The sequence below is a fragment of the Oncorhynchus tshawytscha genome, unplaced genomic scaffold, assembly GCF_018296145.1.
Source record: "Oncorhynchus tshawytscha isolate Ot180627B unplaced genomic scaffold, Otsh_v2.0 Un_scaffold_2590_pilon_pilon, whole genome shotgun sequence".
NCBI classification, from domain to species: Eukaryota; Metazoa; Chordata; class Actinopteri; order Salmoniformes; family Salmonidae; genus Oncorhynchus; species Oncorhynchus tshawytscha.
The window spans coordinates 218,985-244,371 of NW_024609800.1; the positions used below are offsets into that span (position 1 = coordinate 218,985).

General features: G+C 46.6%; 1 protein-coding gene across 1 annotated transcript in view; it reads right to left on the bottom strand.

The window, feature by feature from the left end:
- LOC112241083 (dynein axonemal assembly factor 5) overlaps window positions 1–25,387 on the bottom strand; it is a 76,628-nt gene that overhangs the window by 30,339 nt on the left and 20,902 nt on the right. Inside the window, exons 7-8 of the mRNA XM_042318315.1 lie at window positions 5,487–5,630; window positions 3,323–3,491 (exon numbers count right to left, since the gene is read on the bottom strand). Coding sequence (XP_042174249.1) covers window positions 3,323–3,491; window positions 5,487–5,630 — 313 coding nt within the window. The remainder of the gene's footprint in view (window positions 1–3,322; window positions 3,492–5,486; window positions 5,631–25,387) is intronic.

Here is a 25,387-nt window from a genome sequence, read left to right on the forward strand (position 1 = left end):
CTGTCCACTGTGACTGACCCATACTTAAGGAAAGCTTTGACTATGTACATACTTAGTGAGCATAGCCTTGCTATTGAGAAAGGCCGCCGTAGACAGACCTGGCTCTCAAGAGAAGACAGGCTATGTGCACACTGCCCACAAAATGAGGTGGAAACTGAGCTGCACTTCCTAACCTCCTGCCCAATGTATGACCATATTAGAGACACATATTTCCCTCAGATTACACAGATCCACAAAGAATTTCAAAAACAAACCCAATTTTCATAAACTCCCATATCTACTGGGTGAAATACCACAGTGTGCCATCACAGCAGCAAGATTTGTGACCTGTTACCACAAGAAAAGGGCAGCCAGTGAAGAACAAACACCATTGTAAATACAACCCATGTTTATGCTTATTTATTTGCCCTTGTGTACTCTAACCATTTGTACATTGTTACATATATCGGACCTGCCTGGTGTGTTCCTTGTTCTTCATGATGCTCTCTGCGCTTTTAACGGACCTCTGAGACTATCACAGTGCAGGTGCATTTATACGGAGACTTGATTACACACAGGTGGATTGTATTTATCATCATTAGTCATTTAGGTCAACATTGGATCATTCAGAGATCCTCACTGAACTTCTGGAGAGAGTTTGCTGCACTGAAAGTAAAGGGGCTGAATAATTTTGCACGCCCAATTTTTCAGTTTTTGATTTGTTAAAAAAGTTTGAAATATCCAATAAATGTCGTTCCACTTCATGATTGTGTCCCACTTGTTGTTGATTCTTCACAAAAAAATACAGTTTTATATCTTTATGTTTGAAGCCTGAAATGTGGCAAAAGGTCGCAAAGTTCAAGGGGGCCGAATACTTTCGCAAGGCACTGTGTATATATATATATATATATATATATATATATAATATGACATTTGTAATGTCTTTATTGTTTTGAAACTTCGGTATGTATAATGTTTACTGTTAATTTTATTGTTGATTTCACTTTTGTATATTATCTACCTCACTTGCTTTGGCAATGTTAACATGTTTCCCATGCCAATAAAGCCCCTTGAATTGAAATTGAATTGAGAGAGAGAGAGAGAGAGCGATCCGGGATGAAAGAACGTGTGTCGGAGGTGCTAATGTCGGAGGATTATGGGGGATAGGGGTAAAGTAATGCGTAAAGTGAGGTTCAGAGCCCTGTAACCCTCCCTAACCTGGACTGAGACAGAGTGTGTGGGGGGGGTTATCCTAGTCACTAAGCTAACTTGGCTCTAATGACAAGCTGTCTGTGTGTAGCTGGATAATGGCAGGTTATGTTTCTGACTTGCCAGATGCCTCAAACTGAATTATTCTGCTGCTATCATTCACTACATACTTCAGTCAGACTGCCATCATTGAAGTCGTTTGTAGTGACATCAAAGTGCGGGGTGTTGTACAAAACCAAGTCATCAGCGATTGGATCATCTCTAACCATCAGAGTATCAAAGCCAATGACACATTTTTAAAAGTGCCGCTTTACACATTTTTGTTCTGGCTCTGGCCCAAACCATCGGTTTCTGGGTCCAATCAGACCGTCTAGAATGGATTTCCATTCTACAAATCGTAGAGGAGGTACTCAGATACAGACGCATTGCGAAGAAGAAACTAACATCCATGGGTGTGATGTTTTGCCGGTGCAAGGAGTTTGGGTAGCCAGGCAAGTGGCTTTCTGTCTGTGTGAGTGTTTCTAAAGGGGACTTGAGTCAAAGGTCTTTGACTTGTCTCAGAGTCATACAGGTCTTAAGGGTAGATGACAGCGTAGAAATAAAGTGAATAGAACGGACATACCAACATTTGTTTCCATTCCTGTTAGTGAGCATTTCTCCTTTGCCAAGATATTCCAGCCTCCTGACAGGTGCAGCAACATCACACAGCCATTGTAGAGGAGTGGGACAACATTCCACAGGCCACAATCAACAGCCTGATCAACTCTATGTGAAGGAGATGTGTCGCACTGCATGAGGCAAATGGTGGTCACACCAGATACTGACTGGTTTTCTGATTCACGCCCCTTCTTTTTGTTTTGTTGGTATATGTGACTAACAGATGTATATCTGTATTCCCAGTCATGTGAAATCCATAGATTAGGGCCTAATGAATGTATTTAAATTGACTGGTGGCTATTTGGCTGGTATGGAATGAAGGGTTGTCTTCAATGACAATATCCACTCTATAACTGGTATTGGAGTGGTGGGGAAACAACATAGAGGTAATAGCTTGACTATAGTCTCACCTGACTGGCCAGCGATGACATGGAGCAAATATTGTATACTATATTGACAAGATAGTCAAGTGACCCGCACTAACAGTAGAAATACATGTCCTCAAATATGAAAGTCAGGGTGGAGGCGGCGAGATCAGGTGGAACCATTCTAGCCAATGAGAGGGCAGATATGCATGTGAACAACAGACCATAGAAATAGATGACTCATCTTTGTATCTGTGCCATTATAGAGTCTGTGACCGCAAGGGCAGCACCATTGAAGCCATTTCCCTTTTAAAGTAGTCCATTTTCTTATTCTTCATTGGCTGATTGCTCCAAAATCATAGGAATCCCCACTCAATTGTGGACTTTAAAATGGTGGAAGCCCTCAATGGCAATATCCACACTAAAACGGGTTATATCCATGATGAGTCCTCTCCCTATGACAACAGGAACAACTCCAATATAAAGTAATTTTTTTCAAAGTTGGGTAAATGCAACGTGTGTCCACTTATATCAGTAAATTCGGAACAACCTAACCGTTCCCGAAACTTCATTTGATCGAATAAGCCTCACGTAGCAAATGAGCAATTCTAACACTCTCCCATTGACCAAAAACTCTTCCCTTCTTAGGCTTATTTTCGTGGACAGATTTTGGGAGGAGTAAAACCTCTTGCTTCGCCTCTTCCTCTCTGCCTTTGGTCTCACATGATTCTGACAATAATGTGGTTTTAGTCTCACCTGATTGGCCAGATATGACTGTTTGGACAGTAATGGGTTGGTTACAGATTGGTCTTCTGATTGGACATAATTGACCTGTATTCTCACCTGATTGGCCAGCAATGTGGCTATATGCTCACCTGATTGGCCAGCGATGTGGCTATAGTCTCACATGACTGGCCAGAGATGACCTATAGCAGAGCTCTCCAACCCTGTTCCTGTAGGTTCTCTCCAACCCTAATCTAACACACCTGATTTGAATGAATATCTATCTGATCAGTTGAATCAGGTTAGTTACAAGTGGAGTTGGATTTAAAACCTACAGGAGGGTAGGCTCTCCAGGAACAGGCTTGGAGAAGCCTGACCTATAGTCTCACCTGATTGGGTGGCGATGACCTGGAGCTGCAGTCTCTGGGGGGAGTAGCTGGTCCAGGTCTTCTGAGAGGCTGAGAGCCACTGGAGCAGCTGATCCATGTGCTGCCTGTAGAGGTCAGCTACTATAGCCAGACCCTGGACCTTACACAGAGACACTACGCTCTGCTCTGCCTGAGAGGAGAGAGAGAGAGAGAGGAGAGAGAGAGAGAGAGAGGAGAGAGAGAGATGGAGAGAGAGATGGAGAGAGAGATGGAGAGGAGAGAGACAGAGAGAGATGGAGAGAGACAGAGAGAGATGGAGAGAGAGAGATGGAGAGAGACAGAGAGAGAGAGAGAGAGATGGAGAGAGACAAAGAGAGAGACAGAGAGGAGAGAGAGAGAGACGGAGAGGAGAGAGATGGGGAGAGAGACAGAGAGCGAGATGGAGAGATGGAGAGAGAGATGGAGAGGAGAGAGAGACAGAGAGGAGAGAGAGACAGAGAGGAGAGAGATGGGGAGAGAGACAGAGAGCGAGATGGAGAGATGGAGAGAGAGATGGAGATGGAGAGAGAGACGGAGAGGAGAGAGAGACAGAGAGGAGAGAGTGACAGAGAGGAGAGAGAGACAGAGAGAGAAACAGGAAGGGAAGGTGAGAGAAAGTGATCAACACATTCCATTCAAATGTTAATGGCTGTGATGCAAGTTTAGATTACATCTGGAAACAGAAGTATGAACAGTAACTTTACCATGAAAATAATAACTCTTCAAAAACGCTGGAAACAATGTGCTTCACATGCTCTTAGTCTTATACATCAAACCACTCGGATGCAAACACTAACACATGTACCCATACAGATAACAAACAGGAAGCATTACATCCCATAGTCACAATCAACATCAACGGAGAGGAAATGAGCAGAGTGAGAGAAAGGAGCGTGAGCATAGTGTTGTCTCTTCAGGACAGAGGAAGTGACCTCGAGGGGCGCGTTATGGTCCCCTTGAGGGGAGGCGGGGATGGACACTGTCTGATTGACTGTCGTCTTGAGTCAATAGTGTTAACCCCCTGCGAAGGGAGCAAACAACCCCCCCCCACAAACCCTGACTGGAAGATCATTTTCTGGGAAAACTGGCGTTGCCATTCCCCCTGGGAGGTGGAACAACGTCCAGGAATGTCCCAGGCCATGCTCTCCCTCCCTCCTTCTCTACATGTCCCATGCCATGCTCTCCCTCCCTCCTTCTCTACATGTCCCAGGCCATGCTCTCCCTCCCTCCTTCCTCCTTCTCTACATGTCCCAGGCCATGCTCTCCCTCCCTCCCCCTTCTATACATGTCCCTGTCCCTATTCTTCCTCCCAGTTCCAAACAGGACACTGTTTCTGCAGACAGACACACAGACAGTCAGACATAGAAGGCCACTGAGTGGTCAGTCATTCATCCGTTGGCCAGAGTGCAACTCCACTTCCCGCTCCTCTCCTCAGTCCAAACAGACAGACTAAACTAAGACGTAACACAGGGCTTTTACAGTCTGTTCTGTTTCCTCTGCCTCTTCTCTTTGTTGTTAACTTTTATTCTGGGTCAAGTTACCCGGACGATGAGTGTCCTTCGCGGCAGGATGGCGCTCGCATGGCATGTAATGGCAGTAGGCGTGAGGAAAGATGGCGCTGGGGCTGATTCTCTCGCTCTCTCAAAACCGCCTCCTTTCACCCTCGGCAGCGGTTTAAACTAGTTCCACTCCAAAGGTGCAATTTCTGACTAAATGGGTAATTACAGTAGACTGTCGAGTTCCACTGTGCCCACTTTGAACCAGGACTAACACTTACATTCTTCAAATAGCTTCTCTGGCCCACTATACAAAACATACTCACAGCTGTAATAAACAAGGAGGAGGGGGATGGAAGAGAGTGTTAAACATTCTAGATCACCACATGTCAGAGCAGAGAAGGAGAAGAGTAGTTACACAGGAGAGGTGGATGGGTATAAACGTTGAGCCCACAGGGGAGGGGAGGCCTGACTGGAAGACAGAGAGGATAATGGGATTGCTCGTTAGAGCCACTGGGTGAGGCTGTGTGTATGTGGGTGTGTGTGTGTGTGTGTCTTACCTGGGCAGTGAGCTGGGGTTTGATGTATGGATGTGTAGACATACGTGTGTGTGTCCATGTACTGTATGTGTGTATGTGAGCACATCTTACCTTGTCAGTGAGCTGTGGCTCAGTGGAGAGGCTCTGGACAGTAACCAGCACCTGTAACAGCTGTAGACTGACCGAGCAACAGTCCTTCTCACACACAGACAACAGAACATCCACACAGGACAGCAACTGGTCCAGATACACCGCCTGGGAGAGGGACAGAGAGACAATTCTAATTCAGCCCTTTATTGGGTAAATATCATACATCACACAAACACATTTAAATATCAGCCCTCACACATTTACACCTGGAAAAGGAGAGACCGGGAGACAGAGATAGGGGAATGTGTAGATTGAGGTGGAGTGTGAGAAGGGGTGAGAGAGATGGGTACAGAGAGGGAGAGATAGGTACAGAGAGAGGGGTGAGAGAAATAGGTAGAGAGAGAGATAGGTACAGAGAGAGGGAATAAGAGAGAGATAGGTACAGAGAGAGATAGGTACAGAGAGAGGGAATAAGAGAGAGATAGGTACAGAGAGAGAGATAGGTACAGAGAGAGGGAATAAGAGAGAGATAGGTACAGAGAGAGGGAATAAGAGAGAGATAGGTACAGAGAGAGAGATAGGTACAGAGAGAGGGAATAAGAGAGAGATAGGTACAGAGAGAGGGAATAAGAGAGAGATAGGTACAGAGAGAGATAGGTACAGAGAGAGGGAATAAGAGAGAGATAGGTACAGAGAGAGAGATAGGTACAGAGAGAGGGAATAAGAGAGAGATAGGTACAGAGAGAGAGAATAAGAGAGAGATAGGTACAGAGAGAGAGATAGGTACAGAGAGAGGGAATAAGAGAGAGGGAATAAGAGAGAGATAGGTACAGAGAGAGGGAATAAGAGAGATGGGTACAGAGAGAGGGAGTAAGAGAGATGAGTAAGAGAGATGGGTACAGAGAGAGGGAGTAAGAGAGATAGGTACAGAGAGAGAGAGATAGGTACAGAGAGAGGGAGTAAGAGAGATGGGTACAGAGAGAGGGAGTAAGAGAGAGAGATAGGTACAGAGAGAGAGAGATAGGTACAGAGAGAGAGAGATAGGTACAGAGAGAGAGAGAGAGATAGGTACAGAGAGAGAGAGAGAGATAGGTACAGAGAGAGAGAGAGAGATAGGTACAGAGAGATAGATAGATAGGTACAGAGAGAGAGAGAGAGGTACAGACAGAGAGAGAGAGAGAGATAGGTACAGAGAGAGAGAGAGAGAGATAGGAACAGAGAGAGAGAGAGAGAGATAGGTACAGAGAGAGAGAGAGAGAGATAGGTACAGAGAGAGAGAGAGAGAGATAGGTACAGAGAGAGAGAGAGAGATAGGTACAGAGAGAGAGAGAAGAGAGACATATCAGATTACACAGATCCACAAAGAATTTGAAAACAAATCCAATTTTGAAAAACTCCCATATCTACTGGGTGAACAGTGTGCCATCACAGCAGCAAGATTTGTGACCTGTTGCCACGAGAAAAGGGCAACCAGTGAAGAACAAACACCATTGTAAATACAACCCATATTTATGCTTATTTATTTTATCTTGTGTCCTTTAGCCATTTGTACATTGTTAGAACACTGATGACATTTGTAATGTCTTTACTGTTTTGAAACTTCTGTATGTGTAATGTTTACTGTTAATTTTTGTTGTTTTTCACTTTATATATTCACTTTGTATGTTGTCTACCTCACTTGCTTTGGCAATGTTAACACATGTTTCCCATGCCAATAAAGCCCTTGAATTGAATTGAATTGAGAGAGAGAGAGAGATATGTACAGAGAGAGAGAGATAGGTACAGAGAGAGGGAGTAAGAGAGATGGGTACAGAGAGAGGGAGTAAGAGAGAGAGATAGGTACAGAGAGAGAGAGATAGGTACAGAGAGAGGGAGTAAGAGAGATGGGTACAGAGAGAGGGAGTAAGAGAGAGAGATAGGTACAGAGAGAGAGAGATAGGTACAGAGAGAGAGAGATAGGTACAGAGAGAGAGAGAGAGATAGGTACAGAGAGAGAGAGAGAGATAGGTACAGAGAGAGAGAGAGAGATAGGTACAGAGAGAGATAGATAGATAGGTACAGAGAGAGAGAGAGAGGTACAGAGAGAGAGAGAGAGATAGGTACAGAGAGAGAGAGAGAGATAGGAACAGAGAGAGAGAGATAGGTACAGAGAGAGAGAGAGAGAGATAGGTACAGAGAGAGAGAGAGAGAGAGAGATATGTACAGAGAGAGAGAGATAGGTACAGAGAGAGAGAGAGATAGGTACAGAGAGAGAGAGAGAGAGATAGGTACAGAGAGAGAGTAAGAGAGAGAGATATGTACAGAGAGAGAGAGTAAGAGAGAGAGATAGGTACAGAGAAAGGGAGTAAGAGAGAGAGATAGGTACAGAGAGAGAGATAGGTACAGAGAGAGAGAGAGAGAGATAGGTACAGAGAGAGAGAGAGATAGGTACAGAGAGAGAGAGAGATAGGTACAGAGAGAGAGAGAGAGAGATAGGTACAGAGAGAGAGAGAGAGAGAGATAGGTACAGAGAGAGAGAGAGATAGGTACAGAGAGAGAGAGAGAGAGATAGATAGGTACAGAGAGAGAGAGAGATAGGTACAGAGAGAGAGAGAGAGATAGGTACAGAGAGAGAGAGAGAGATAGGTACAGAGAGAGAGAGAGAGATAGGTACAGAGAGAGAGAGAGATAGGTACAGAGAGAGAGAGAGAGATAGGTACAGAGAGAGAGAGAGAGAGATAGGTACAGAGAGAGAGAGAGAGATAGGAACAGAGAGAGAGAGAGAGATAGGAACAGAGAGAGAGAGAGAGAGATGGGTACAGAGAGAGAGAGAGATAGGTACAGAGAGAGAGAGTAAGAGAGAGAGATAGGTACAGAGAGAGAGAGTAAGAGAGAGAGAGATAGGTACAGAGAAAGGGAGTAAGAGAGAGAGATAGGTACAGAGAGAGAGATAGGTACAGAGAGAGAGATAGGTACAGAGAGAGAGATAGGTACAGAGAGAGAGATAGGTACAGAGAGAGGGAGTAAGAGAGAGAGATAGGCACAGAGAGATAGGTACAGAGAGAGAGAGATAGGTACAGAGAGAGGGAGTAAGAGAGAGAGACTGCAGTGCTACAGTCTGATGGTGCATGAGAAGCCCCTGACCTCTTACTCACTGTCATACTGTTAAATGAGGGAAAAGTCAATGGTGTGACCGCTCCCTTCACCACCAGCCTAGAAACTAGATTTATTTTCTCTGAACTCTATCCGCCCTCTCCCCTCTATCCCTCCTTCTGTCTCCCTCGCTCACACTTCTCTCCATCTGCTCCCTCTCACCTCTCTCACGACACGGCATCCTCCCTTCCTCCCTCAGTTCTGACACTCTCTCTTTCTCTCTGTGTCTCTCTCTCTCTGTCTCCCCCTCTCTCTCTCTCTCTGTCTCTCTTTCTCCTCTCTCTGTCTCTCTCTCTGTCTCTCTCTCTCTGTGTCTCTCTCTCTCTCTGTCTCTCTCTCTCTGTGTCTCTCTCTCTGTGTCTCTCTCTCTCCGTGTCTCTCTCTCTCTGTGTCTCTCTCTCTTTAGGGTGAGCTCATGTTTAGACAAAAGGCCCTCCACTCGGACCAATTTCCATGCCATCACCGGGAGCACAGCCTTGTTTCCTGTTTTGCTGTGGCCTGTCATTAGAGAGGAGGGAGGGAGGGATGGGGAGGCAGCCTCCAGGTGTTTGCTTAGGGAGAGAGGGGGTGTATTAGGGAACGGAGAGAGATGGCCAAGAGTCTGTACGCACGCACACACCTCATCCCTCCCATTCTCCATAATGACAAAACGTCTGTTCAGTGCTCAAAGCAGGCACTAGGAGGAGCACAACACTGTCTTCCCCGAGCGGCCAGAGAGAAGCCAGAGAGAAGCCAGAGAGCAGAAAGACAGCGGCCAGAGAGAAGCCAGAGAGCAGAAAGACAGCGGCCAGAGAGAAGCCAGAGAGCAGAAAGACAGCGGCCAGAGAGAAGCCAGAGAGCAGAAAGACAGCGGCCAGAGAGAAGCCAGAGAGCAGAAAGACAGCGGCCAGAGAGCATCCAGAGAGCAGAAAGACAGTGGCCAGAGAGAAGCCAGAGAGAAGCCAGAGAGCGGAAAGAGCGACCAAAGAGCAGAAAGAGAGCGGCCAGAGAGAAGCCAGAGAGCAGAAAGACAGCGGCCAGAGAGCATCCAGAGAGCAGAAAGACAGTGGCCAGAGAGAAGCCAGAGAGCAGAAAGACAGCGGCCAGAGAGCAGCCAGAGAGAAGCCAGAGAGCGGAAAGAGCGACCAAAGAGCAGAAAGAGAGCGGCCAAAGAGAAGCCAGAGAGGTGCCAGAGAGTGGAAAGAGAGCGGCCAGAGAGCGGAGAGAGCAGCCAGAGAGCAGCCAGAGAGCGACCAGAGAGCAGAAAGAGAGCGGCCAGAGAGCAGAAAGAGAGCAGCCAGAGAGCGGCCAGAGAGCAGAAAGACAGCCAGAGAGCAGCCAGAGAGCAGCCAGAGAGCAGAAATAGAGCGGCCAGAGAGAAGCCAAAGAGCGGCGAGAGCGGCCAGAGAGCGACCAGAGAGCAGAAAGAGAGCGGCCAGAGAGCAGCCGGAGAGCGGCCAGAGAGCAGCCAGAGAGCGGCCAGAGAGAAGCCAGAGAGCGGAAAGAGCGGCCAAAGAGCAGAAAGAGAGCGGCCAAAGAGAAGCCAGAGAGCTGCCAGAGAGTGGAAAGAGAGCGGCCAGAGAGCGGAGAGAGCGGCCAGAGAGTGGAAAGAGAGCGGCCAGAGTGGAGAGAGTGGAGAGAGCGGCCAGAGAGCAGCCAGAGAGCGGAAAGAGCGGCCAAAGAGCAGAAAGAGAGCGGCCAGAGTGGAGAGAGTGGAGAGAGCGGCCAGAGAGCAGAGAGGCCAGAGAGCAGCCAGAGAGCGGAAAGAGAGCGTCCAGAGAGCGGCCAGAGAGCAGAAAGAGAGCAGCCAGAGAGCAGCCAGAGAGCGGCCAGAGAGAGGCCAGAGTGTGGAAAGAGCGGCCAAAGAGCAGAAAGAGAGCGGCCAAAGAGAAGCCAGAGAGCTGCCAGAGAGTGGAAAGAGAGCGGCCAGAGAGCGGAGAGAGCGGCCAGAGAGTGGAAAGAGAGCAGCCAGAGAGCGGAGAGAGAGCGGCCAGAGAGCGGAAAGAGCGGCCAAAGAGCAGAAAGAGAGCGGCCAGAGTGGAGAGAGTGGAGAGAGCGGCCAGAGAGCAGCCAGAGAGCAGAAAGAGAGAGGCCAGAGAGAAGCCAGAGAGCAACCAGAGAGCAACCAGAGAGCAGCCAGAGAGCGGCCAGAGAGCAGAAAGAGAGCGGCCAGAGAGAAGCCAGAGAGCTGCCAGAGAGTGGAAAGAGAGCGGCCAGAGAGTGGAGAGAGCAGAAAGACAGCGGCCAGAGAGCAGCCAGAGAGCAGAAAGAGAGCAGCATGCCACTTCAGTGGGAAGGAAAAGAGATCAAAGCATAAATAAATAAGATGGAAGAGCAGTGAGTCTATGACAGGACTGGAGAGGAGAGACTAGAGGGTCAGGACTTCCAGGGCTGGAGAGGAGAGACTAGAGACTATTCTAAAAGAAAGTGAGCATTGAGGATAACCTCTGCTTCCTTAGTCCCCCTGTCTGGCCTGGGCTTCCCTGGGCCTCCCCCTCACCTCTCTGGGCTTCCCTGGGCCTCCCCCTCACCTCTCTGGGCTTCCCTGGGGCTCCCCCCTCACCTCTCTGGGTTTCAATGGGCCTCCCCTCACCTCTCTGGGCTTCCCTGGGGCTCCCCCCTCCCTCTCTGGGCTTCCTGGGCCTCCCTGGGGCCCCCTCACCTGGGCTTCCCTGGGCTTCCCTGGGCCTCCCCTCACCTCTCTGGGCATCCCTGGGCCTCCCCCTCACCCCTCTGGGCTTCCCTGGGGCCTCCCCCTCACCCCATCTTGGCTTCCCTGGGGCCTCCCCCTCACCCCTCCTCGCTTCCCTGGGGCCATCCCCTCACCCCTCTGGGCTTGTGACTCAGTTCTCCCCTCCTGTGTGCTTAATCACCCCCCTGTAGAGTGTGGACGTGCTCACAGTGGGTGGTGAGGATACCCATAGAATCTCTAGTTATTGTATTTCTGTGGGGATCCCCCTCTTTACAGCTCTGCAGCTCATTATCATGGGAATAGAGCAGAGAGAATGTGGAGGTTTCACTCTGTTCTGGTCTGGTCTGGCCTGTTCTGTCCTGTTCTGGTCTGTTCTCTGCTGTGTTCTGTTCTGCTCTGTTTTGGTCTGTTCTGGTCTGTTCTCTGCTGTGGTCTGTTCTGTTCTCTGCTGTGGTCTGGTCTGTTCTCTGCTGTGTTCTGGTCTGTTCTCCGCTGTGGTCTGTTCTGTTCTCTGCTGTGGTCTGTTCTGGTCTCTGCTGTGGTCTGTTCTGGTCTGTTCTCTCCTGTGTTCTGGTCTGTTCTCTGCTGTGGTCTGTTCTGTTCTCTGCTGTGGTCTGGTCTGTTCTCTGCTGTGGTCTGTTCTCTTCTCTGCTGTGGTCTGTTCTGTTCTCTGCTGTGGTCTGTTCTGTTCTCTGCTGTGGTCTGGTCTGTTCTCTGCTGTGGTCTGTTCTGTTCTGTTCTCTGCTGTGGTCTGTTCTGGTCTCTGCTGTGGTCTGGTCTGTTCTCTGCTGTGGTCTGGTCTGTTCTCTGCTGTGGTCTGTTCTCTTCTCTGCTGTGGTCTGTTCTGTTCTCTGCTGTGGTCTGTTCTGTTCTCTGCTGTTCTGTTCTCTGCTGGTCTGTTCTGGTCTGTTCTCTGCTGTGGTCTGTTCTGTTCTGTTCTCTGCTGTGGTCTGTTCTCTGTTCTGTTCTCTGCTGTGGTCTGTTCTGGTCTGTTCTCTGCTGTGGTCTGTTCTGGTCTCTGCTGTGGTCTGTTCTGGTCTGTTCTCTGCTGTGGTCTGTTTTGTTCTCTGTTCTGGTCTGTTCTCTGCTGTGGTCTGTTTTGTTCTCTGTTGTGGTCTGTTTTGTTCTCTGTTGTGGTCTGTTTTGGTCTGTTCTGTTGTGGTCTGTTCTCTGCTGTGGTCTGGTCTGTTCTCTGTTCTGGTCTGCTGTGATCTGGTCTGGTCTGTTCTCTGTTCTGGTTTGTTGTGGTCTGTTCTGGTCTGCCACAACACCCCTAGGGAGGCAGTCCAGGATGCTGTAGCGAGACACCACCAGACATTTAACATTGTAACACACAGACAGACACCGACACCAAAACAGCCATCAGTAGGTGTGGGAGAGGAGAGGTAAAAGTGGCTTAGTGGATATAATCATGTGTTAGACACACCTGGAGGCTGACTGGTACTGTGCCAGTGCACACGCCACAGGGCCTCGTAACACTGTGTGTGTCTGACACAAATGCACACTGACATACTGAGGTAGTTGGGGATTCATTACCACCCCCCCACAACTTCTGCCGGTGTCATGGCAACAGGGAAACAGATACACCCCTGGAGCTCAGACCCGGTTGTGTCAGTCCACAGGTGAGGTGGCAGCCACGGGCACGGGTACGGTAAGCCCAACCCACCACCACACTCCTCCTTTCTTTCCTCTCTCTTTCAACAGCGAGATGAGCAGGCCACAGCTGTCAGCGGCCATGACATCAGACAGAGGAAACATGTCAGAGTGGGTTTGTGTTTTCTGAGAGACAGTAATATGGCCGACATGGCGTCACCACGTCACGCAAAGGACAGCCACTCCCAAGTCTCTCGGCAGCATTTGCACAGAAGACAAGATAGAAAACAGAGCCTCCTCTCCTCCTCTCAGCACTTTGACAGTGTCTTGCTGTGTAATGTTCTGTCTGTTAAAGACGTGGTTGTAAACACTCCTTCCCTTCACCTCTCTCTCATCTGCCTGTTTGCTTTAGCTCCGCAAATGTGAGACTAGCGCCGCAGCCACGGCAACACCACAATGGCCCTCCGCTGTAGAGTGAGAGCGTGTCTCTATTATGTACTAATAGCTTAATGTCTGTGGGTGTGTGTGTTTTATGGTATGTCCTATAATTACAAGTGCAACTTGTACGACACGGAAGCTTAACTAACCAACACTCCTTTCAACTCCTCTCTGCCACAGTGAAGTCATTGTGAGTGCCAAGCACAATATCAGTGTCCACATCTTCAAGGGGCTCCACCACTCCCCTCTCTCTCTCTCTCTCTCTGCTGACCAGCGTGGTGACTTTGAAGATTATTTATATTTGATTTTTTTTACTGCTTTTTGGTCCAAGTCAAACCTCTCACTCTCTTGCACAAAACTCTCTAATGTTGGAAGGATCAAAAACACAAAATTTGTTCTCAACTTTTGAAGTTTATTTTAAAAAGCATAGCATCTGAGTCTGCAATTTAACTATTATTTTTTAACTCTACTTTATCTTAGCACCACTGCTGCCCAATGTGCTCATATGACATTTTCCCCTTACATGTCTAAAAACAGACAGTTAGTCCAACAAGCATGATCACTGTGGCTGCTGGCTAACCTTCACACCATCTGTGTGATGACTGGGTCTCTGAAGTTCATGTCAGAGTATTTGATCATTTTTATTTAACCTTCATTTCCACAGGGTTTTCTCATAGAGGTAACATCTACTTTTCAAGGAGACCTGGTCCGACAGCAGCAAGGAAACAACGTTTCACAAAAAACTACTTACATACACTAACACAACATTGAACAAAACTATAGACACACATACAGTACAACAATGACATATTACGTAAAGAAACACAAAATGTCAGAACTAAAAAACAGCGGTCCTAAAGACAATTACACTCTTCCATGATATTTATAATCGACCAAGTGTTTAAACTCCACCAACGTTTTAGATTGGTAAAGAACCTGAGAGCTGCATGATATACTGAATCAAGTGCTCTCAAGGTAGAGGCCTGCAAACACTACTGGCCAAAAGTTTTACAACACCTACTCATTCAAGGGTTTTTCTTTAATTTTACTATTTTCTACATTGTAGAATAATAGTGAAGACATCAAAACTATGAAATAACACATGGAATCATGTAGTAACCAAGAAAAGTGTTAAACAAACAGATTCTTCAAACAGCCACCCTTTGCCTTGATGACAGCTTTGCACACTCTTGGCATTCTCTCAACCAGCTTCATGAGGTAGTCACCTGGAATGCATTTCAATTAACAGGTGTGCCTTCTAAAAAAAGTTCATTTGTGGAATTTCTTTCCTTCTTAATGCGTTTGAGCCAATCAGTTGTGTTGTGACAAGATAGGGGGTATACAGAAGACAGCACTAATTGGTAAAAGACCAAGAGCTCAAATAAGCAAAGAGAAACGACACTCCATCATTACTTTAAGACATGAAGGTCAGTCAACATGGAACATTTCAAGAACTTTGAAGTTTGTTTAAGTGCCGTCGCAAAAACCATCAAGCACTATGATGAAACTGGCTCTCATGAGGACCGCCACAGGAAAGGAAGACCCAGAGTTACCTCTGCTGCAGAGGATAAGTTCATTAGAGTTACCAGCATCAGAAATTGCAACCCAAATAAATGCTTCACAGAGTTCAAGTAACAGACACATCTCAGCTAGAGGTCGACTGATTATGATGTTTCAATACCGATACCGATTATTGGAGGACCAAAAAAAGCTGATACCAATTAATAGGCCGATTTTTATTTATATTTGTAATAATGACAATTACAACAATACAGAATGAACACTGAACCTTTTATTTTAACTTAACATAATACATCAATAAAATCTATTTCGTCTCAAATAAATAATGAAACATGTTCAATTTGGTTTAAATAATGCAAAAACACAGTGTTGGAGAAGAAGCTAAAAGTGCAATATGTGCCATGTAAGAAAGCTCACGTTTCAGTTCCTTGCACAGAACATATGAAAGCTGGTGGTTCAATATTCCCAGTTAAGAAGTTTTAGGGTGTAGTTATTATAGGAATTATGACGCGTCAACTATTGTTCTCTATACCATTTGTGTTTCATATACCTTTGACTATTGGATGTTCTTATAGGCACTTTAGTATTGCCAGCCTAATCTCGGGAGTTGATAGGCTTGAAGTCATAAACAGCGCTGTGATTCAAGCATTGCTAAGAGCTGCTCGCTAACGCAGTAAAGTGCTGTTTGAATGAATGCTTACGAGCCTGCTGCTGCCTACCACCGCTCAGTCAAACTGCTCTATCAAATCATAGACTTAATTATAATAAACACACAGAAATACGAGCCTTGGGTAATTAATATGGTTAAATCTGGAAACTTTCATTTCGAAAACAAAACGTTTATTCTTTCAGTGAAATAGTGAACCATTCTGTATTTTATCTAACGGGTGGCATCCCTAAGTCTAAATATTGCTGTTACATTGCACAACCTTCAATGTTATGTCATAATTATGTACAGTCTTTGTTAGGAAGAAACCCAGTTCGCAACGAGCCAGGCAGCCCAAACTGCTGCATAAACCCGGACTCTGCCTGCACTGAACGCAAGAGAAGTGACACCATTTCCCTAGTTAAAATAAATGCATGTTAACAGTGTATTCATTTTAAGAAAGGCATTGATGTTTATTGTTGGGTACATTTGTGCAACGAATGTGCTTTTTTCACGAATGCGCTTTTGTTAAATCATCACCCGTTTGGTGAAGTAGGCTGTGATTCGATGATAAATTAACAGGCATCGCACTGATTATATGCAACGCAGGACAAGCTAGTTAAACTAGTAATATCATCAACCATGTGTAGTTAACTAGTGATTATGTTAAGATTGATTGCTTTTTATAAGATAAGTTTAATGCCAGCTAGCAACTTACCTTGGCTCCTTGCAGCCACAAGGTCCTTTTGATGCTGCACTTGCGTAACAGATGGCCACTCAGTCTCCTCGTGGAGTGAAATGTAATCGGCCAAAACCGGCATCCAGAAAGGCTGATTACCGATTGTTATGAAAACTTGAAATTGGCCCAAATTAATCATGCTGATTAATCGGTCGACCTCTAATCTCAACATCAACTGTTCAGAGGAGACTGCGTGAATCAGGCCTTCATGGTTGAATTCCTGCAAAGAAACCACTACTAAAGGATACCAATAATAAGAAGAGACTTGCTTGGGCCAAGAAACACTATCAATGGACATTAGACCGTGAGTGCAAATTTGAGTGCAAATTTGAGAGATTTGTTTCCAACCGCCGTGTCTTTGTGAGACGCAGTGTAGGTGAACAGATGATGTCCGCATGTGTGGTTCCCACCGTGAAGCATGGAGGAAGAGGTGTGATGGTGTGGGGGTGCTTTGCTGGTGACACGGTCTGTGATTTATTTAGAATTCAGGGTACACTTAACCAGCATGACTACCACAGCATTCTGCAGAGATATCCCATCCATCTGGTTTGCGCTTAGCGGGACGATCATTTGCTTTTCAACAGGACAATGACCAAACACCGATGATTAATGACTCATGGTGCAATTGTAACAACATACAAGAACTCAAGTCCTTTTGTTCACCTGCCTAGAATTCCTCACACCCAAATGCTGACCGTATTATCTCCTAAGAGAACTCTCCTCGGTTATAGTCACAGCCGTGTATATCCCTCCGTATACAGTTGAAGTCAGAGGTTTACATACACTTAGGTTGGAGTCATTAAAACTCATTTTTCAACCACTCCACACATTTCTTGTTAACAAACTATAGTTTTGGCAAGTAGGTTAGGACATCTACTTTGTGCATGACACAAGTAATTTTTCCAACAATTGTTTACAGACAGATTATTTCACTTATAGTTCCCTATTTCACAATTCCGGTGGGACAGAAGTTTACATACACTAAGTTGACTGTGCCTTTAAACAGCTTGGACAATTCCAGAAAATGATGTCATGGATTTAGAAGCTTCTGATAGGCTAATTGACATAATTTGAGTCAATTGGAGGTCTACCTGTGGATGTACTTAAAGGCCTACCTTCAAACTCAGTGACTCTTTGCTTGACATCATGGGAAAATCAAAAGAAATCAGCCAAGACCTCAGGAAAAAAAATGGAGACCTCCACAAGTCTTGTTCATCCTTGGGAGCAATTTCCAAACGCCTGAAGGCACGTTCATCTGTACAAACAATAGTACGCAAGCATAAACACCATGGGACCACGCAGCCGTGAAACCGCTCAGGAAGGAGACGCGTTCTGTTTCCTAGAGATGAACGTACTTTGGTGCGAAAAGTGCAAATCGATCCCAGAAAATGAGCAAAGGACCTTGTGAAGATGTTGGAGGAAACAGGTACAAAAGTATCTATATCCACAGTAAAACGAGTCCTATATCGACATAACCTGAAAGGCCGCTCAGCAAGGAAGAAGCCACTGCTCCAAAACCGCCATAAAAAAGCCAGACTACGTTTTGCAACTGCACATGGGGACAAAGATCGTACCTTTTGGAGAAATGTCCTCTGGTCTGATGAAACAAAAATAGAACTGTTTGGCCATAATGACCATCGTTATGTTTGAAGGAAAAAGGGGAGGCTTGCAAGCCGAAGAACACCATCCCAACCGTGAAGCATGGGGGTGGCAGCATCATGCTGTGGGGATGCTTTACTGCAGGAGGGACTGGTGCACATCACAAAATAGATGGCGTCATGAGGAATGAAAATTATGTGGATATATTGAAGCAACATCTCAAGACATCAGTCAGGAAGTTAAAGCTTGGTCGCAAATGGGTCTTCCAAATGGACAATGAACCCAAGCATAATTCCAAAGTTGTGGCAAAATGGCCGAAGGACAACAAAGTCAAAGTATTGGAGTGGCCATCACAAAGCCCTGACCTCAATCCTATTGAACATTTTTGGCAGAACTGAAAAAGCTTGTGCGAGCAAGGAGGCCTACCCACCTGACTCAGTTACACCAGCTTTGTCAGGAGGAATGGGCCAAAATTCACCCTACTTATTGTGGGAAGCTTGTGGAAGGCTCCCCAAAACATTTGACCCAAGTTAAACAATTTAAAGGCAATGCTACCAAATACTAATTGAGTGTATGTAAACTTCTGACCCACTGGGAATGTGATGAAAGAAATAAAAGCTGAAATAAATCACTCTACTATTATTCTGACATTTCACATTCTTAAAATAAAGTGGTGATCCTAACTGACCCAAAACAGGGAATTGAGTGTAAGGAATTGTGAAAAACTGAGTTTAAATGTATTTGGCTAAGGTGTATGTAAACTTCTGGCTTCAACTGTTGACGGACATATTCAATCAATCTCTATCCCAGTCTGCTGTCACCACATGCTTCAAGATAGCCACCATTGTTCCTGTTCCCAAGAAAGCAAAGGTAACTCTACTAAATGACTATTGCCCTGTAGCACTCACTTCTGTCATCATGAAGTGCTTTGAGAGACTAGTCAAGGACCATATCACCTCCACCCTACCTGACACCCTAGACACACTCCAATTTGCTTACCGCCCCAATAGGTCCACAGACGATGCAATCGCCACCACACTGCACACTGCCTGATCCCACCTGGACAAGAGGATACATATGTAATAATGCTGTTCATGGACGACAGCTCAGCATTCTACCCTCCAAACTCATAATTAAGCTTGAGACCCTGGCTCTCGATCCCCGCCCTGTGAAACTGGGTCCTAGACTTCCTGATTGGCTGCCCCCAGGTGATGAAGGTAGGAAACAACATCTCCACTCCGCTGATCCTCAACACTGGGGCACCACAAGGGTGCATTTTCAGCCCCCTCCTGTACTCCCTGTTCACCTACGACTGCGTGGCCATGCACGCCTCCAACTAAATCATCAGTTTGCAGACAACCCTACAGTGGTAGGTTTGCTTACCAACAATGACGAGACAGCCTACAGGGAGGAGGTGAGGGCCCTCAAAGTGTAGCGTCAGTAAAATAACCTCTCACTCAATGTCAGCAAAACAAAATAAATGATCATGGACTTCAGGAAACAGCAAAGGGAGCATCCCCTTATCCACATCGACGGGACAACAGTAGAGAAGGTGGAAGTTCCTCTGTATCTCTGAAATGGTCCAAGCACACAGACAGTGTGGTGAAGAAGGCGCAACCTCAGGAGGCTGAAAAAACGTGGCTTGTCACCGAAAACCCTTCTAACTTTTTCAATTGCACAACTGAGAGCATCCTGTCGCGCTGTTTTACCACCTGGTACGGCAACTGCACCGCCCACAACCGCAGGGCTCTCCAGAGGGTGGTGCTGTCTGCACAACGCATCACCGGGGGCAAACTACCTGCCCTCTAGGACACCTACACCACCCGATGTCATAGGAAGGCCAAAAAGATCATCAAGGACAACAACCACCCGAGCCACTGCCTGTTCACCCTGCTATCATGCAGAAGGTGAGGTCAGTACAGGTGCATCAGAGCTGGGACAGAGAAGCTGTTTTTCAATCTCAAGGCCATCAGATTGTTAAACAGCCACCACTAGCACAGAGGCAGCTGCCTACCTATAGACTTGATATCATTGGCCACTTTAATAAATGGAACACTAGTCACTTTAATAATGCCACTTTAAGAATGTTTACATATCTCGCATTACTCATCTCATATGTACTGTTATCCTTCACGATCTATTGCATCTTAGCTGCTCTGTCACTGCTCATCTATATTTTATACTTATTTTATACTTATATATTCTCATCACATTCCTTTATTAGATTGTGTGTGTTAGGTTTAGTTGTGGAATTTGTTAGATATTACAAATTCCACAATCCACAATCTACCGCAATCTTCCGGCGCCGACATACACATCACAGACAAACTGAATTGGTCCACTCACACAGACAGCATCGTGAAGAAGGCGCAGCAGCGCCTCTTCAACCTCAGGAGGCTGAAGAAATTCGGCTTGTCACCAAAAGCACTCACAAACTTCTACAGATGCACAATCGAGAGCATCCTGGCGGGCTGCATCACCGCCTGGTACGGCAACTGCTCCGCCCACAACCGTAAAGCTCTCCAGAGGGTAGTGAGGTCTGCACAACGCATCACCGGGGGCAAACTACCTGCCCTCCAGGACACCTACACCACCCGATGTTACAGGAAGGCCATAAAGATCATCAAGGACAACAACCACCCGAGCCACTGCCTGTTCACCCCGCTATCATCCAGAAGGCGAGGTCAGTACAGGTGCATCAAAGCTGGGACCGAGAGACTGAAAAACAGCTTCTATCGCAAGGCCATCAGACTGTTAAACAGCCACCACTAACATTGAGTGGCTGCTGCCAACACACTGACACTGACACTGACTCAACTCCAGCCACTTTAATAATGGGAATTGATGGGAAATGATGTTAAATATATCACTAGCCACTTTAAACAATGCTACCTAATATAATGTTACATACCCTACATTATTCATCTCATATGCATACGTATATACTGTACTCTATATCATCTACTGCATCCTTATGTAATACATGTATCACTAGCCACTAACTATGCCACTTTGTTTACATACTCATCTCATATGTATATACTGTACTCGATACCATCTACTGTATCTTGCCTATGCTGCTCTGTACCATCACTCATTCATATATCTTTATGTACATATTCTTTATCCCCTTACACTGTGTATAAGACAGTAGTTTTGGAATTGTTAGTTAGATTACTTGTTGGTTATTACTGCATTGTCGGAACTAGAAGCACAAGCATTTCGCTACACTCGCATTAACATCTGCTAACCATGTGTATGTGACAAATAAAATTTGATTTGTTTTGATTTGTTAGATACTGCTGCACTGTCAGATCTAGAAGCAGAAGAATTTCGCTAGACTTGCGACTGCTAACCATGTGTATGTGACCAATAACATTTGATTTGACACACCTCCAGGCTGTGTAAGGGCTATTTGACCAAGAAGGAGAGTGATGGAGTGCTGCATCAGATGATCTAGCCTCCACAATCACCCAACCTCAACCCAATTGAGATGGTTTGGGATGAGTTAGACCGCAGAGTGAAGAAAAAGCAGCCAACAAGTGCTCAGCATATGTGGGAACTCCTTCAAGACTTTTGGAAAAGCATCTAGGTGAAGCTGGTTGACAGAATGCCAGAGTGTGCAAAGCTGTCATCCAGGCAAAGGGTGGCTACTTAGAAGAATCTCAAATATAAATAGATTTTGATTTGTTTAACACTTTTTTGGTTACTACATGATTCCATATGTTATTTCATAGTTTTGATGTCTTCCCTATTATTCTGTAATGTAGAAAATAGTAAAAATAAAGAAAAATCCTTGAATGAGTAGGTGTCCAAACTTTTGACAGGTACTGTACATCGTACCAGCTCCTGCCTGGCCTTCAGAAGAAAAACAAGCCGTATGCCGGTAATAAAACCCTATTTTCAGCTTGAGCTTCCTTATCAAGTTCTCCACATGAACAGTGAAGCTCAGCTTGTCATCCACCCACACTCCCAACTATTTGTACACTGACTTTCTCTATAGTATGTTCATCCAATGTATGTGTGACTGTATGGGAGTGTGTGACTGTATGGGAGTGTGTGTCTGCCTGTCGGTGTCTGCCTGTCGGTGTCTGCCTGTCGGTGTCTGCCTGTCGGTGTCTGCCTGTCGGTGTCTGCCTGTCGGTGTCTGCCTGTCGGTGTCTGCCTGTCAGTGTCTGCCTGTCAGTGTCTGCCTGTCGGTGTCTGCCTGTCGGTGTCTGCCTGTCGGTGTCTGCCTGTCAGTGTCTGCCTGTCAGTGTCTGCCTGTCAGTGTCTGCGTACACTTACTTGCATGCTTGGTGTGTGTTTGTGTGTATGTCTGCCAACCTGTCTTTCTGTCTGTCTGTTCTGCTCTGTCCGTCTTTCTGACTGTCTGCCTACCTGTCTATCTGTGTCTGTCTGTCCACTCCGCTCTGCTTTGGGTCTGCTCTGCTTTGGGTCTGCTCTGCTTTGGGTCTGCTCTGCTCTGGGTCTGCTCTGCTCTGGGTCTGCTCTGCTCTGGGTCTGCTCTGCTCTGGGTCTGCTCTGCTCTGGGTCTGCTCTGCTCTGGGGTCTGCTCTGGGTCTGCACTGCTCTGGGTCTGCACTGCTCTGGGTCTGCTCTGCTCTGGGTCTGCACTGCTCCGTGTGTGTGTGTGTGTGTGTGTGCTTGGTGTGTGTCTACAGGAACGCAGATGCTCCTCTCCCTTCTCTCTCATGTTATTTACAGCCCAATGGTGGCCTGCCTGGCCCTCTCTGGTTTGGCCCTGCTCTGTGTGTCTGGCCTGGTTGTTTTCAAAGAATACTGCAGGTGTGTCGGTCTGTTCTGGTAACCCTGCTGGAATTTCCCTGGAATTTCACAATTTTTCAACTTTATATTCATCATCTCCAGCACCACCCCAACATCAACATCTGTGAAAATGGTGTGTTTCTATATTTTGTAGTAAAAAAAGATAGAGGAAGATAAGTGTTTCCAATGACATCATCGGTGTGCACCTTGTGATTTTAACCAATTATGAGTAGGCATTGCCACTAATTGTCTACCAATTTGCTGATGATGTCATTGGAAACACTTATGTTCCTCAATCTTTTTTTACTACAAAATATAGAAACACACCATTTTCACAGATGTTGATGTTGGGGTGGTGCTGGAGATGATGAATATGAATTTGACTTTTTTTTTTATAAATGTCCCTTTAGCTACCCAGCCAGAACTGTACTGCTGACCCTGCTCTTTACATACTCAGCCAGCACTGTACTGCTGACCCTGCTCTTTACATACTCAGCCAGCACTGTACTGCTGACCCTGCTCTTTACATACCCAGCCAGCACTGTACTGCTGACCCTGCTCTTTACATACCCAGCCAGCACTGTACTGCTGACCCTGCTCTTTACATACCCAGCCAGCACTGTACTGCTGACCCTGCTCTTTACATACTCAGCCAGCACTGTACTGCTGACCCTGCTCTTTACATACCCAGCCAGAACTGTACTGCTGACCCTGCTCTTTACATACCCAGCCAGCACTGTACTGCTGACCCTGCTCTTTACATACCCAGCCAGCACTGTACTGCTGACCCTGCTCTTTACATACCCAGCCAGCACTGTACTGCTGACCCTGCTCTTTACATACCCAGCCAGCACTGTACTGCTGACCCTGCTCTTTACATACCCAGCCAGCACTGTACTGCTGACCCTGCTCTTTACATACCCAGCTAGCACTGTCCTAATGACCCTGCTCTTTACATACCCAGCCAGCACTGTACTGCTGACCCTGATCTTTAAATACCCAGCCAGCACTGTACTGCTGACACTGATCTTTAACTACCCAGCACTGCACTGTACTGCTGACACTGATCTTTAACTACCCAGCACTGCACTGTACTGCTGACACTGATCTTTAACTACCCAGCACTGCACTGTACTGCTGACCCTGATCTTTAACTACCCAGCACTGCACTGTACTGCTGACACTGATCTTTAACTACCCAGCACTGCACTGTACTGCTGCTGACCCTGATCTTTAACTACCCAGCACTGCACTGTACTGCTGACCCTGATCTTTAACTACCCAGCACTGCACTGCTGACCCTGTAACTGCACTGACACTGATCTTTAACTACCCAGCTGTACTGCTGACCCTGATCTTTAACTACCCAGCACTGCACTGTACTGCTGACACTGATCTTTAACTACCCAGCACTGCACTGTACTGCTGACCCTGATCTTTAACTACCCAGCACTGCACTGTACTGCTGACACTGATCTTTAACTACCCAGCACTGCACTGTACTGCTAACTACCCAGACACTGATCTTTAACTACCCAGCACTGCACTGTACTGCTGACACTGATCTTTAACTACCCAGCACTGCACTGTACTGCTGACACTGATCTTTAACTACCCAGCACTGCACTGTACTGCTGACACTGATCTTTAACTACCCAGCACTGCACTGTACTGTACTGCTTCCCTTCAGTACCCACAGAAACTAACTTCTGATGATCTTTATTGAGACAGACAGACCAGGGACCAGAAGGTCTGTCTCCATCTGTGTCCATCGTGCTCTGGCTTGACCCCTGCTAGAGGAGGGGTGGAGAAGGGCTCCGTTTCCCCTCCTGTCTGTCTGTCACCGGGACCCTGACCCTCTTTGAAATGTTGGAATCTCAGTGCTTTAAAGGGGGTTGGGGGGCAGTGGTTGGTAACAGGGTGGGGGCTCTACGTTGCTCTCTTCCACACACAGTGAGTGTTGAAAACTGGCTATTATTATTTTTCTAAACGGGTTGCCCCAATGTCTCTTTTCTGAAATGACCAGGGGGGCGAGGGGGGTCAACCCAGACACGCAGAGTTCAGGAGAAATTCATATTTTATTATTATCATCCCCTCCAGAGGAAATTATTCTGAGCCCCTCAGGGGGGGTTATGGGTACGGGTGACTCATTGCAGCCAGCAGTGTGAGTGCATGTGTGAAAATAGCCCCCTCCGTCCTTCGCAGCCAGAGAAATGTTATTTTAATATCAAAGGTAAACTAAATGTGGGACACCAGAGGAGAGGAAGGGGAGGAAAGAGCTGCTCTGGTCTTTTACTTTTCCTTTTTCCACTGAGACATTAGGGATGTTGTTCTCTCTCTCCCTTTATTCAATTCAATTCAATTCAAGGGCTTTATTGGCATGGGAAACATGTGTTAACATTGCCAAAGCAAGTGAGGTAGACAACATACAAAGTGAATATATAAAGTGAAAAACCCTTTATCTCTCTGTCTGTCTGTCTCTCGCTCTCCATCTGTCTCTCTCTCTCTTTCTCTCACTCCATATGTCTGTATGTCTCTCTCTGTCTCTCTCTGTCTGTCTCCACGTCTGTCTGTCTGTCTCTCCCTCCGTCCGTCTGTCTGTCCGTCTGTCTCTCCCTCCCTCCGTCTGTCCCTCCCTCTGTCTGTCTGCCTGTCTCTCCCTCCCTCCGTCCCTCAGTCTGTCTCTCCCTCCGTCAGTCAGTCTCTCCCTCCCTCCCTCCGTTTGTCTGTCTCTCCCTCCCTCTGTCTGTCACTCCCTCCCTCCCCACCTGTCTCTCCCCCTCTCCCTCCCCCCCCGTCCGTCTCTCCCTCCCTCT